Source organism: Ranitomeya variabilis, chromosome 1 (assembly GCF_051348905.1).
Source record: "Ranitomeya variabilis isolate aRanVar5 chromosome 1, aRanVar5.hap1, whole genome shotgun sequence".
Taxonomy (NCBI): Eukaryota; Metazoa; Chordata; class Amphibia; order Anura; family Dendrobatidae; genus Ranitomeya; species Ranitomeya variabilis.
The window spans coordinates 673122898-673136907 of NC_135232.1; the positions used below are offsets into that span (position 1 = coordinate 673122898).

A 14010-nucleotide genomic window follows, 5' to 3' on the forward strand; every position below is an offset into this window, starting at 1 on the left:
CTCTGTGGTAGAGCGATCTGCAGAAATCAAGATAGGCATTGATGTATTTCAATAAACTACATGGACATGCATTCATTTTTTTTTGGTGGAGGGGGTGTGATGGCAGGTTCCCTATAAGTAAAAGAAAATGATGCAACAGTTTTCACTTAATTGGAAATGATTTGCAGCTCAGTGTAGTTGCAATCTCAATGGTTGCACTCTTTTTTTCAGGATATCCGCGTACGGTGCAGCAGGAGGGAAGGGAGCCAAGAACCACAACAAACGTTCTCACGGAATCTTCATGTCTGGAGTTTTCCACCTGCAGAAAGACGACCTGCTCTATATCCTGGTTGGCCAGCAAGGAGAAGATGCATGCCCGGGGGTGAATATTACCTTACAAGGGGGTAATAGGTGCAATTAGCCGGCAGCCTGAAGGAACCGATAGAACAGTGGTTTTCCATACTTAATATTAGACCTACCATTCAGTATTAAGACTTGTCTGGCATGAATGGTAAAATGAAAGGTAAAATGAAAAAGCTTCATCCATCAAGTTCCACCATGGAAAATTCAGTAACTGAGCAATTCACAGTGGGGAAAAAAAGAAAAACTAAATTCGCTTTGCATTTTATGATGCAAATGACTGAAATTAGGGTTGTGGAGGCAGATAATATATCTGGAATTAGGCATGTCTCAAGTTTCTGGAGCAAATTGGTCTTCAATCCTGCTGTATTTGATTCAGTAAATCTTCCGAAAGATATCTAATTACCCATTTTTGGGAGATCCATTTATATGTGAAGTGTTATGTATGATACTGCATTTGGCTCAGTGGCTAGCATTGTCGTCTTGCAGAATAATGGGGTCTTGGATTCCAATCTGAACTAGGATAATATCTTTATGAGGTTTGTATTTTGGTTTTCTTCATCTTTATTTGTCCTTCATGTGCGCGTCAGTGTAAAGGAAAGGATAGTGAGCCGTAAGTGGGGCTTGTACAATCTCCGTACAATGCTGCGTTATATAGTGGTGCTATATAGGTGGCAGGTAAAGTAATGCTAATCACCTTCAATGTCATAGAAAAATAACAAGACCCAAGAAATCTGCGTGGGAGAGTCGGCCATCATTGAGGATGAATACAGAGAAAAAGAATCGCTTTCAGACTGGGCTGGAGGAGGAGGCGGCGGCGGGGGAGCTACTTACATATTTAAGGTGCAAGATCCAACTCATCAATATATATACACACACAAGTTTTAAAGGGGTTGTCCAGACATGACTTATTGATTGGCTGGTTGCGATTGGCAAAATGGGGAACTTTTATCACCGCTAGAATGGAGCAACAGTGCACATGCCCGACTTCCACTTTATTTATTCTCTATGTGGCTGCCGGAAAAAATTGAGTGCTGAACTCTGCAACCCTGTAGGAAATGAATGGAGCGGAGAAGAGGTCAGACTTACGCACTGACGCTTCATTCTAACAGGGATAAATGTTTCTCATTTTGATTTGTTGGTGCAGAGATCAGATTATCACCACTAGTGATGAGCGATCGTGCTGGGATAAAGTGTGTTCTGAGCATGCTCCTGTGCTAACCGAGTGACTTTGGCGCACTCGAATACTATGTTCAAGTCCCCATGACTGCATGTCTCTTGGCTGTTGGACAGCTGCAACACATACAGGGATTGTGTAACAAACAGACAATCCCTGCAAGTCTTCTGTCTGTCGAACAGCCGTGAGACATGCAGCTACGGGGACTCGAACATTGTATAAGAGTACGCCAAAGATACTCTATTAGCACCCGAGCATGCTCAGATAACACCTCATCCCAGCACACTCACTCATCACTACTAATAACTTGTTTTTACCAGCCAACCCCTTTAATGTGTAGCTATATAGCTGTTGTAACACCAAACATTTTTGATGGAAGACTAATGAGTATGTGCATGGTGGCCATATGAGAAGTTCTCTTGTAAGATATGTTATTGAATTTGCTCCATTTACGGTATGTTGTTTTTTTTTCCATTAAAGGAAGTAAATGGGGTGTTTATACCATTACTGGTCGGTGCAGGCGGAGGGGGAAAAGCTTACTTAGAAGATCCAGAGGATTCATCAGACTTTGAACAACTGGAGACATTTGAAACAAACATGACAGTCCTTGGGCTAAATGGAAAAAGTGGAGCAGCAGGTACTGGAAAACTGTGATCAATTACAAAACAGTGTGTTAGTACCTTTTTTTATATTAATAAAAGGCCACATATTCCCATTTGATGTCTCGTTTGTGCTGAATTACCTAATCAATTTATTCTTTTAACTGAAATATAAAATTCTGTACTGATTAAAGAGAAGCCATCACCAGAAAATGACCCATTGTTTAAATCAGATTTTTGTGTTAATTGTTTTTTTTTTCTTATTATTGTCAATATTTTTTTCCACATCAGAATCTTTAGTAAAAAATAATAAATAAAATTCTTTAAATTTTCACACTGGCCACTGGGGCTTTTTTTAGACTCTAACTTCCTGTTGTTTCAGGAAACAACACATGTACATTACCCCATGACCAGATCCTGACACTATCTATTGTAGGGAAGCATCTAATGAGTGTGTTCAAAGGTCATTGTGAAGGAAGGGGGGAGCAAAGTGAACTGTGACATCGCCTTTTGTGATTGATGGAACCCTTGTTATCAGCTGTGTATAGAGGTATTAACAGTTATTGTATTCCTGCCTTTGCTGATAAGGAGCCTGCTGAAAACTCTTCCTGAAAGAACAGAAAATACGAGCTTAAAGAAGGCTTAAAGTGGCCAGTGTGAAAATTGCAAGATTACAAATTTTCTGAGCACCCCTGGTGACTACTGACAGCCGCCAAATTATCTTTCAGTTCTCTCCATATAGAGGATTTTAAGCTCTGTATCAGAAAAAAAAACCTGAACTATTTCCACCAAAAGTTCATATTAGAATATTAATCAATAAATAATTTTGGCTCTAAAATCATCTCAATGTTAAAAGATGAAGATTCACTTTAAATCTACCCAATGATGGCAAGCCATTCTTCCATTGAGATTAATTTTTGTGTTCACACATTTATATTATCTTTTGCGTAGTTGTAGACATTCAGCTCATAAATATTGGAAGTGACAAGCGCTTAATATAAACTGTACATTTTTGCCAGATGTTATACAGAGTGCGTTTAATTTAATATACGTACATCTGAGTTACACCATGTTTCTGTTCCACTGCATGGAAAGAGTATGTTACACAGAAAATATTGTTAAAGGGCATCTGACTGCTGGTTTAATCCCCTCAAACTACACATCTCAATGTGCTAATCCTACTGATAACATAACAGAGAAAATCAGATTTTTAAGGACTCATTTGCCATATGCTAATGAGAAGTTGGCTAGCTTTGGAGACTTTTTTTTTTTTTTACTTAAATGCATGTATTTTTGGCTAAAATTAATTTTTGATATTTGGTTCCATTAAAACATTTGCACCATCTGGCTTTAACATACTTTTTGGTTCCTGGGCACTCAACTTTGACAAGGTCTATGGTCATTAATCAGCTAAAGAAAGATAGAAGAGTTACAAACTCTCCCATGTGAGTTCATTGACAGATTCTCAGTTAACCCATTCAGCACCCAATGGAAGTCTTCTGGCCTCTGGTGTGGAACTCCTCCTCTTTATTCTTGATCGACATCTCTAAGGATATCTGGCATCATACAATGTCATATCAACACCCAGGGACTTTTTCTAGTTTCATAGCTTTTAAAGTTTAAGTTAGACCTTAGTCCGTTGGGTTCAACCAAGCGCTACCCTAACATAATATTCTGTTACATAATATTTTTCTATATTTTCATGCTGCACATAGATGCATCTGTCATTTTGCATTTTCAGACCGAGCTACGTCATCCTGCATTGTTGATGATTTATACAAATGTTCCATCATTTCCCCTGGTTACAGGTGGTGGAGGAGGCTGGAATGATATTACTCATCTCCCGTGGGCTGGGAAATCTCTTCTTGAAGGGGCAGAAGGGGGGCAGTCATGCTATCAGGCACGAGCCAGCCTTAAGTGGGACACTTTTGGAGGTTTCGGTGGCGGAGGAGGACCATGTAGCTCTGGTGGAGGAGGAGGAGGGTACCAAGGTAATAACATATAATGAAGTGTGTCCTGATATTTATATATTGTTCTGTAGAGGGTTATTCCCAAAAATAGCAAGTTACGCTCTATGTACTTGAAAAGGGATTGAAAAGGGATAAATTTGCTGATTGCTGAGGACACCCACTGATCTCTAGAATTGGGGGCAGCAGAGCTCCATCTGGAATGAAACATAGGTGCACATGCTTGACCTCTGCCCCATTCATTGTCTATGGGACTGCTGGAAATAGCTCCTGACGGTCCCATAGACAATGAATGGAGTGGAGTCTGAGCCTGCGCACCTCTGCTTCATTTAAGATGGTGAGTTCTCCTTCAATGGAAGTCTTCATACAGAAGCTGGACAGACATCTGTCTGAGATGGTTTATTGAATCTTGCATTGAGCAGAGGGTTGGACACGATGTCCCTGGAGGTCCCTTCCACCTCTACCATTCTATTATTCTAAGATGGAGATCTGCAGATCCCAGCAATCAGGCCCCCATAGATAAGCAAGTTTTCCTATATTCTAAAGATAGAGGAAAAAGAACTATTTGAGGAATAACCCAACATACATGAAACGTATTGTGCATCTGTTGAACCATAGTTCTTTGTTTTTCCAGGAGGAAACACTTCCCAGCTGGATGATATTTCTGCCGACGGCCAGGATGGCGTTTCCTTTAGAAATCCATCTGGAGAGATGTTTCTGCAGCCCTTAGCTGGTGAGATCACACAAACAGAAATCAGTAATAATTCAACAGAACTCGTGACTTTGAGTGTCTGGCCCCATGATGTGTTGTGGATTTTCTTAGATATTTGTGAGTGACAGGGAATAGATGCTATAATTAGGATGTCAGCATTTCTAGGTGGCTATAACGCCATCTCTGGGGGTGGAAATAGCGTCAATAATTAATAGAGCTGCCTGCTACTGGGGTGCTGTATCTAGAAAACACTACCGGCCTTACAGAATGGGGACTGTCATGCTACCGACACCCTACAGTGGGACACGTATGTAGGAATGGGAGTGCCCATAGTGTTTCACTTCTTGAGAAGTAGGGAAATACCTGTCTAATAAACTCTTCTCTTTTCATTTATACAGCAATGGAGAATGGCGGGGAAGTGAATATCGAGCTGTACTTGAACTGCAGTCATTGTAAATCTGGAAACTGTAAGAAAGACAGCAAGCGGAGAGTTATGTGTCTTTGTGAGCAAGGCACCATGCTGGGAAGTGATAATGTCACGTGTATAGGTAGGTACAAGATGTATATCTAGAACCATAATATCGTATCATCAAGAAAATGACCTTTTAAGTCTAAAGGCGGCCCGGCCCGTTCATATTAGTCAAAAGTCATCTGAAATGTCTGATATCGGCCAACAGTCTAATGTGAATAGGGCCTCTCCTATGCCAGATGATGTTGTGGGAGAGAACGATCTGACTTGTTGAATTTCACGGGCTGTACTTTTGTTCTCATTGAAGATAAACCACTGTCAGAGGAGTTAGTCAGCTGCTTTCCTATAGAGAGCACAAGAGTGCTCCCCTGCATTGTGGGAAACTGTCAACCAAATGATCGATGGCCAACTGCTTTCTAATGTGTATGGAGGCCGCTTACTCTCCTCTTACAGATGATGTCAGAAGAGAGGTAAGATCTGGCCGGCTGAATATCAGCAGCTGAACCTTTGGTTCTCCATGAAGATAAGTCACTGTAAGAGGAGTCCATCAGCTGCTTTCTTATAGAGAGCAGAAGAGCATTCGGCCATGCGTGATGGGAAACTGTCAGCTGAATGATCGATGGCCAACTGCTTTCTAATGTGTATGGAGGCCTCCTGACTCTCTTCTTACAGATGGTGTCAGGAGAAAGAAAGATCCGGCTGGTTGAATTTCAGTAGATGAACCTTTTATTCTTTGTGGGGCAACTGCTTTCTCATCGAGAGCAAAAGCGGGCTCGGCGGTGTATGGTGGGATCACTGTGTAGGAGAACGTATGGTTCAGGGTGTTTAAACATTCTTTCCATCAATGCACAGTTTGCAGTTTATCTAAAAATGTATTAAAACCATGTTATAAAGACTGTATACAAACTAACAAAACAGATCCTATAATGAAGATTAAAGGTAATTATTGTTTTTCTTTTTCAGAACCCAAAGGACCCATTCCAGAGCAACAGCTATCGCTTCCACTCATTCTGGCCGTTCTGATTGCCACAGTGATCCTCGGGGTGATCTTTGCCTGTGGAAGCCTATCATTTGGTATGTCTTTAGTTAAACATGGACAGTTTGACTTCTGGGGTTAATAATTAGCTATTGATTTTTAAGAAATTTGACTTTTGATGTTTCCTAAAAAGAGTTAAAACGGATCTGAAGGCAGATTTTACCAATCAAACTGCATACATTATTAAATTGATCTCTTAGACCTGTTGAGGCTGGTCTGCTTACTTTAAAAATCCATGAACGAATGGCTGTATGAATCCTTCTGCAAAGTTTTCTGCTTAACATCAAAATGAGCTTTCTAATGCTCATTCTAAGAGTTCTTTCAAAAAGGATGATGCAATCATTTTGATTTGGATTTTCAAAGCAGTACACCAGCCTCATTGGGTCTAAGATCTCTTTAACCCCATCCTGATGCCAGTTGCAGGCTCAGAAGCTGAGCCTGAATTGTAACTGGCAGTTGCCAACTGTGTTATCGAGCAGGCATCTGCCACTAACAGCAGAGACCGGAGCCAACTCCAGGCGGTGGTGTTTAGCCCCTTAAATGCCGGTCAGTCTCTGAAAATGGCATCTAGGCCAGAGAATCCCAGGGCTTTGTTGTGTCTGACCCCCATTCTCCAAGAAGCAATTTTTGGGTGCAGATACAGTAGGTTGTGACCGGGGACTTGCTGAGGGCCATGATTTTACTCCTGAGAGGCCCAGCCAAAGCCTTGACATCATGATAGACTGATTTTAGCTATATATTAAAATACAGAGTTATTACAGTATATAGAATAAGAGATCACATGATCGTAGTTTCAAGTTCCCTAACGGGACTGAAAAAGTAGAAAAAAAATGTAGAATCAGCCCTCTTTTCCTCCTTTAAAAATGAAGACATTAAAAAATAAACATATTTGCTATTAACACATCCATGAAAGCCACTCATTAAAAATATAAAATTATTTAACTTGTATGGTACAAGCTGCAAAGCAAAAAAAAATCTAAATGCAATAAAGACAGATTTTCACATTACTGAGACAGATGACAGTTGGTGCTTATAACGTTCTATGGAGAAGTGTAACTGTAATTTCAAGAGAACTTACAGCAGAAGGTCTGTGTCGGCTTCTAGACCCTCCCCCTTTCCCTATCCATAGAGTTTTAAAAGCACCAAATGCCATCTCCTATCTCAGTAATTGGGAAAGTCTGTATTCAGCGAATACAGATTTTACCCGTGAACTGAGAGTGAAAGATCAGTCCAGGAGGCGGAAGAAGCAGATTTCTCTAAGATATATTACAAAATTTCTTTCTTTGACACTATTGATTTATGAAGTAAAAATTAAAATGACGGCTACTCTTTAAGCATTTCCTCTAGTTCTTTGTTGTGAATTCTGCTTTTTGGTTCCCTCCGGTGGTAGTAGGTGGTAATGCAGTTGTCCCTGGGTTGCAGTCCTGGTCAGGTGTGTCTGCTGATTACAGTTCTGACTGGGGTATTTAGGTGTGCAGGATTTATTAGTCCTTGCCAGTTGTCAATTGTTGTTGGGAGGTGTTGGACCTCTGCCTGGTTACTCCTGCCTTTCTGCCAAATCAGCAAAGATAAGTGTCTGGTTTTTTTTTTCCTGTGGCACACATGATGTGTGCTTCACAATTCAGTGCTATTCTTTGTGTTTTCTTGTCCAGCTTAGATTGTGTCAGTATATTCTCAGTCTTGTTGGATTCTCTGGAGTGGCAGATATGCATTCCATGTCTTTAGTTAGATTGTGGAACTTTTTGTATTATCTGTTGTGGATATTTTTGGAAGGGTTTTAATACTGACCGCCTAGTAATCTGTCCTATCCTTTCCTATTTAGCTAGAGTGGCCTCTTTTGCTAAATCCTGTTTTCTACCTGCGTGTGTCTATTCTTCTCGGACTCACAGTCATTATTCGTGGGGGGCTGCCTATCCTTTGGGGGTCTGCTCTGAGGCAAGATAGCATTCCTATTTCTATCTATACGGGTATTTAGTCCTCCGGCTGTGTCGAGGTGTCTAGGGTTTGTTAGGCACACCCCACGGCTACTTCTAGTTGCGGTGTTAGTTCAGGATTTGTGGTCAGTACAGGTTCCACCGACTCCAGATAAAGTTTTCATGCGGCTCCAAGGCCACCAGATCATAACAGTACAACTGGCCCATAATGAGTTAAATGCATCTCAGAAGAAGGGAAGAAAGGTGTTGAGCCATTTTTTTTCTGTAGTCTGTTTTGTCTTTTCTTCCCTCTTTATTTATGGGTGGCTGAGGAGTCTTGTGCCAGCATGGATGTTCAGGAATTAGCTTTTCATGTAGACCAGCTTGCTGCTAGGGTACAGGGTATTTCTGATTATATTGTTCAGACTCCTGCTTTAGAGCCGAAGATTCCTACTCCAGATTTTTTTTGGTGATAGGTCCAAATTTTTGGGTTTTAAAAACAATTGTATACTGTTTTTTGCTCTGAGACCGCGATCCTCCGGTGATTCCATTCAGCAGGTTAAAATTGTCATCTCCCTGCTGCGTGGCGATCCACAGGATTGGGCATTTTCCCTGGAATCTGGGAATCCGGCCTTGCTTAATGTAGATTCCTTTTTTCAGGCTTTAGGATTATTATATGATGAACCGAATTCTGTGGATCAAGCGGAGAAAACCTTGTTGGCCCTGTCTCAGGGTCAAGAGGCGGCAGAATTGTATTGTCAGAAATTTAGAAAATGGTCTGTGTTGACTAAATGGAAATCTATGTCTGTGACTAGTTGGGGTTGTCAGGGGGTTCATAATGATGTTCCTTTGATGTCAATCTCCTCTTCTTCCTCTTCTGAAATTCCAGAGTTTTTGTCTGATTTTCAGGATGTATTCGATGAGCCCAAGTCCAGTTCCCTTCCACCGCACAGGGACTGTGATTGTGCGATTGACTTGATTCCAGGCAGTAAGTTTCCTAAGGGCCGACTTTTCAACCTGTCTGTGCCTGAACATACCGCCATGCGGAGTTATGTTAAGGAGTCTTTGGAGAAAGGGCATATTTGGCCATCTTCTTCACCGTTGGGAGCAGGTTTTTTTTTTTGTTGCTAAGAAGGATGGCTCCTTGAGACCTTGTATTGATTATCGCCTCTTGAATAAGATCACGGTCAAGTTTCAATACCCTTTACCTTTGCTTTCCGATTTGTTTGCTAGGATTAAGGGGGCTAGTTGGTTTACAAAGATTGACCTTCGGGGGGCATATAATCTTGTTCGTATTAAGCAGGGTGATGAATGGAAAACTGCGTTTAATACGCCCGAAGGCCATTTTGAATACCTTGTGATGCCATTTGGGCTCACTAACGCTCCATCTGTTTTTCAATCCTTCATGCATGATATCTTCCGGACTTATATTGATAAATTCTTGATTGTATATTTGGACGATATTTTGATTTTTTCCGATGATTGGAAGTCTGATGTGGAACAGGTCAGGATGGTATTTCAGATCCTTCATGACAATGCTTTGTTTGTGAAGGGGTCTAAGTGTCTCTTTGGGGTGCAGAAGGTTTCTTTTTTGGGCTTTATTTTTTCTCCCTCATCTATGGAGATGGATCCGGTTAAGGTTCAGGCCATTCATGATTGGATTCAACCCACATCCGTGAAGAGCCTTCAGAAATTTTTGGGCTTTGCTAATTTTTATCACCGGTTCATTGCTAACTTCTCCAGCGTGGTTAAACCCTTGACTGATTTGACGAAAAAAGGCGCTGATGTGGCGAATTGGTCCTCTGCAGCTGTCTCTGCCTTTCAGGAGCTTAAACGCCGATTTACTTCTGCTCCGGTGTTGCGCCAACCAGATGTTTCTCTTCCATTTCAGGTTGAGATTGATGCTTCTGAGATTGGGGCAGGGGCCGTTTTGTCTCAGAGGGATTCTGTTGGTTCTTTGATGAAACCGTGTGCCTTCTTCTCCCGCAAGTTTTCGCCTGCTGAACGCAATTATGATGTCGGCAATCGGGAGTTGTTGGCTATGAAGTGGGCGTTTGAGGAGTGGTGACATTGGCTTGAGGGAGCTAAGCACTGTATTGTGGTCCTGACCGATCATAAGAATTTGATTTACCTCTAGTCTGCCAAACGGCTGAGTCCTAGACCGGCTCGATGGTCCTTGTTTTTTTCCCCATTTTGATTTTGTGGTTTCGTATCTTCCGGGTTCTAAGAATATTAAGGCTGATGCCCTTTCTAGGAGTTTTTTGCCTGATTCTCCTGAGGTCCTTGAACCGGTCGGCATTCTGAAAGAAGGGGTGGTCCTTTCTGCCATTTCCCCTGATTTACGGCGGGTTCTTCAGGAATTTCAGGCTGATATACCTGACCGCTGTCCTGTGGGGAAATTGTTTGTTCCTGACAGATGGACTAGTAGAGTGATTTCTGAGGTTCACTGTTCTGTGTTGGCTGGTCATCCTGGTATTTTTGGTACCAGAGATTTGGTTGGTAGGTCCTTTTGGTGGCCTTCGTTGTCACGTGATGTGCGTTCTTTTGTGCAGTCCTGTGAGACTTGTGCGCGGGCTAAGCCTTGTTGTTCCCGTGCTAGTGGCTTACTTTTGCCATTGCCGGTCCCTGAGAGGCCCTGGACGCATATTTCTATGGATTTTATTTCTGATCTTCCGGTTTCCCAGAGGATGTCGGTTATCTGGGTTGTTTGTGACCGGTTTTCTAAGATGGTTCATTTGGTGCCTTTGCCTAAATTGCCTTCCTCTTCAGAGTTGGTTCCGTTGTTTTTTCAGCATGTGGTTTGTTTGCATGGTATTCCGGAGAATATTGTGTCCGACAGAGGTTCTCAGTTTGTTTCTAGGTTTTGTCGGGCCTTTTGTGCTAGGCTGGGCATTGATTTGTCTTTTTCTTCTGCATTTCATCCTCAGACAAATGGCCAGACCGAGCAAACTAATCAGACTTTGGAGACTTATTTGAGATGCTTTGTGTCTGCCGATCAGGATGATTGGGTGGCCTTTTTGCCATTGGCCGAGTTTGCCCTTAATAATCGGGCTAGTTCGGCTACTTTGGTTTCGCCTTTTTTTTGTAATTTTGGTTTTCATCCTCGTTTTTCTTCTGGGCAGGTTGAGCCTTCTGACTGTCCTGGTGTGGATTCTGTGGTTGACAGGTTGCAGCAGATTTGGGCTCATGTGGTGGACAATTTGGTGTTGTCTCAGGAGGCTCAACGTTTTGCTGTCGTCGGTGTGTTGGTTTCCCGGCTTCGGGTTGGGGATTTGGTTTGGTTGTCTTCCCGTCATGTTCCTATGAAGGTCTCTTCCCCTAAGTTTAAGCCTCGGTTTATTGGTCCTTATAGGATTTCTGAGATTATTAATCTGGTGTCTTTTCGATTGGCGCTTCCGGCCTCTTTTGCTATCCATAATGTCTTCCATAGATCTTTATTGCGGAAATATGTGGTGCCCGTTGTTCCCTCTGTTGATCCTCCGGACCCTGTTTTGGTTGATGGGGAGTTGGAGTATGTTGTTGAGAAGATTTTGGATTCTCGTTTTTCGAGGCTGAGTCTTCAGTACCTTGTCAAATGGAAGGGTTATGGCCAGGAGGATAATTCTTGGGTTTTTTGCTTCTGATGTCCATGCTGCTGATCTGGTCCATGCCTTTCATCTGGCTCATCCTGATCGGCCTGGGGGCGCTGGTGAGGGTTTGGTGCCCCTCCTCAAGGGGAGGGTACTGTTGTGAATTCTGCTTTTGGGTTCCCTCCGGTGGTAGTAGGTGGTAATGCAGTTGTCCCTGGGTTGCAATCCTGGTCAGGTGTGTCTGCTGATTGCAGTTCTGACTGGGGTATTGAGGTGTGCAGGATTCATTAGTCCTTGCCAGTTGTCAATTGTTGTTGGGAGGTGTTGGACCTCTGCCTGGTTCCTCCTGCCTTTCTGCCAAATCAGCAAAGATAAGTGTCTGTTTTTTTTTTCCTGTGGCACACATGCTGTGTGCTTCACAATTCAGTGCTATTCTTTGTGTTTTCTTGTCCAGCTTAGAATGTGTCAGTATATTCTCAGTCTTGTTGGAATGTATATCTGCCACTCCAGAGAATCCATGTCTTTAGTTAGATTGTGGAACTTTTTGTATTATCTGTTGTGGATATTTTTGGAAGGGTTTTAATACTGACTGCCTAGTAATCTGTCCTATCCTTTCCTATTTAGCTAGAGTGGCCTCTTTTGCTAAATCCTGTTTTCTACCTGCGTGTGTCTATTCTTCTCCTACTCACAGTCATTATTCGTGGGGGGCTGCCTATCCTTTGGGGGTCTGCTCTGAGGCAAGATAGCATTCCTATTTCCATCTATAGGGTGGTATTTAGTCCTCCGGCTGTGTCGAGGTGTCTAGGGTTTGTTAGGCACACCCCACGGCTACTTCTAGTTGCGGTGTTAGTTCAGGATTTGTGGTCAATACAGGTTCCACCGACTCCAGAGAAAGTTTTCATGCGGCTCCAAGGTCACCAGATCATAACAGTTCTTATACCAGAGAGAAGTTTCTTTAGAGTTGATGAATGTGATGACAAATGTAGGAATTGGAAGTGTACTAATATATCATTAGTGAGTGGTAAGAGGTTAGACGAATGGTGCTTGTTATGATAGATCTGTGCTAGCTGGGACAGGCTCCCCAATACACGAACATATAGATGTATACGCTCTGGTGATATTGACAGTGAGCTCATTGATTGCTTTCTCTATTCCCCACTGATTGTTCCTGACATTTAGTCTGTAAGTTTCATCACATGGATCCCAGAGCATTTCCTTTATTCATTATTGAATTGAAATGTAGCTTCGGTGGCACAAGAGATCCATCACTTGTATCCCTCTAGGTGAAAATCAATTCAACATCAATACTAAAAATTAGGGACGGTGTCCATGTAAATAGGAGCATTTCAGAATCACATAGAAACGTCAGTGTCTTACATGACATTCGCCCAAGAGGTCATCAAACCCTTCTGTATCATTTATACTTAATGACGGTGTCCAGGCTTGGGGTACAAGTCTGCAGTCACTCTTTATGTGACTGCAGACTCGTGAATCCTCACAGTGTGCACTGTCAAGGTTTTCCAATGCCAGGAACAGGCAGTCATGTGGCTGTACGTATATGATTTGCATATTTCCCACCACATTCCGACTAGGCGTGTCTGGCCTCACTCAATTTATTTGTATTGAGAGAGGCTGCGCACGGCTAGTTGGCATGTGACCACATGTATATAAATCGCAACTTGCCATCACTGGCACGCCTGCTACTGGAAATTTAAAATTCTGACAGCACTCACATTGCGCGCTGTGAGGATTCACAAGTCTGCAGTCACATAAAGAGTGACTGCAGACTTGAACCCCCGAGCCTGGACAACCCCTTTAGACTATATAGACATAAGCAAATCGATTCGCAGGACCATGGTTCAGCAGCCATGCCGGTAGTCCACCCCACTTGATAGGAGCTCTGCGAACTGCCCCCTATCTGCTGGAATTGTCTCTTCAAAGCTGGTATCAAAGTGGTCTGCTCGCTTTTTTAAAATAAACAAACCCTTGCATTGCCCCATCGACAAAAAAATGAAAATGTTATAGATCTCAGAAAATACAGAAACAAGCAATTTTTTTTACTTTCTTTTATTCCATTCCCAGAGGGGACTTTGCCTCCCTCCCATTCTCAGGATTGGTGAGGGTCCTGGCAGTAGAAGTAGCATACAGATGACAAACGTCCTGAGTATATTTTATCCTCCTATTGTCGAGATCTGGAATGTGGATGTTCTGTACAACAAAGGGAACCTG

At 42.4% G+C, this 14010-nt stretch overlaps 1 protein-coding gene across 1 annotated transcript in view; it reads left to right on the forward strand.

The window, feature by feature from the left end:
* The window catches only part of LTK (leukocyte receptor tyrosine kinase), a 189904-nt gene that overhangs the window by 150232 nt on the left and 25662 nt on the right, over positions 1 to 14010 (forward strand). Inside the window, exons 13-19 of the mRNA XM_077264245.1 lie at positions 211 to 361; positions 1051 to 1182; positions 1997 to 2153; positions 3924 to 4106; positions 4717 to 4815; positions 5193 to 5342; positions 6227 to 6337. Of these exons, the coding sequence (XP_077120360.1) occupies positions 211 to 361; positions 1051 to 1182; positions 1997 to 2153; positions 3924 to 4106; positions 4717 to 4815; positions 5193 to 5342; positions 6227 to 6337 (983 nt within the window). The remainder of the gene's footprint in view (positions 1 to 210; positions 362 to 1050; positions 1183 to 1996; positions 2154 to 3923; positions 4107 to 4716; positions 4816 to 5192; positions 5343 to 6226; positions 6338 to 14010) is intronic.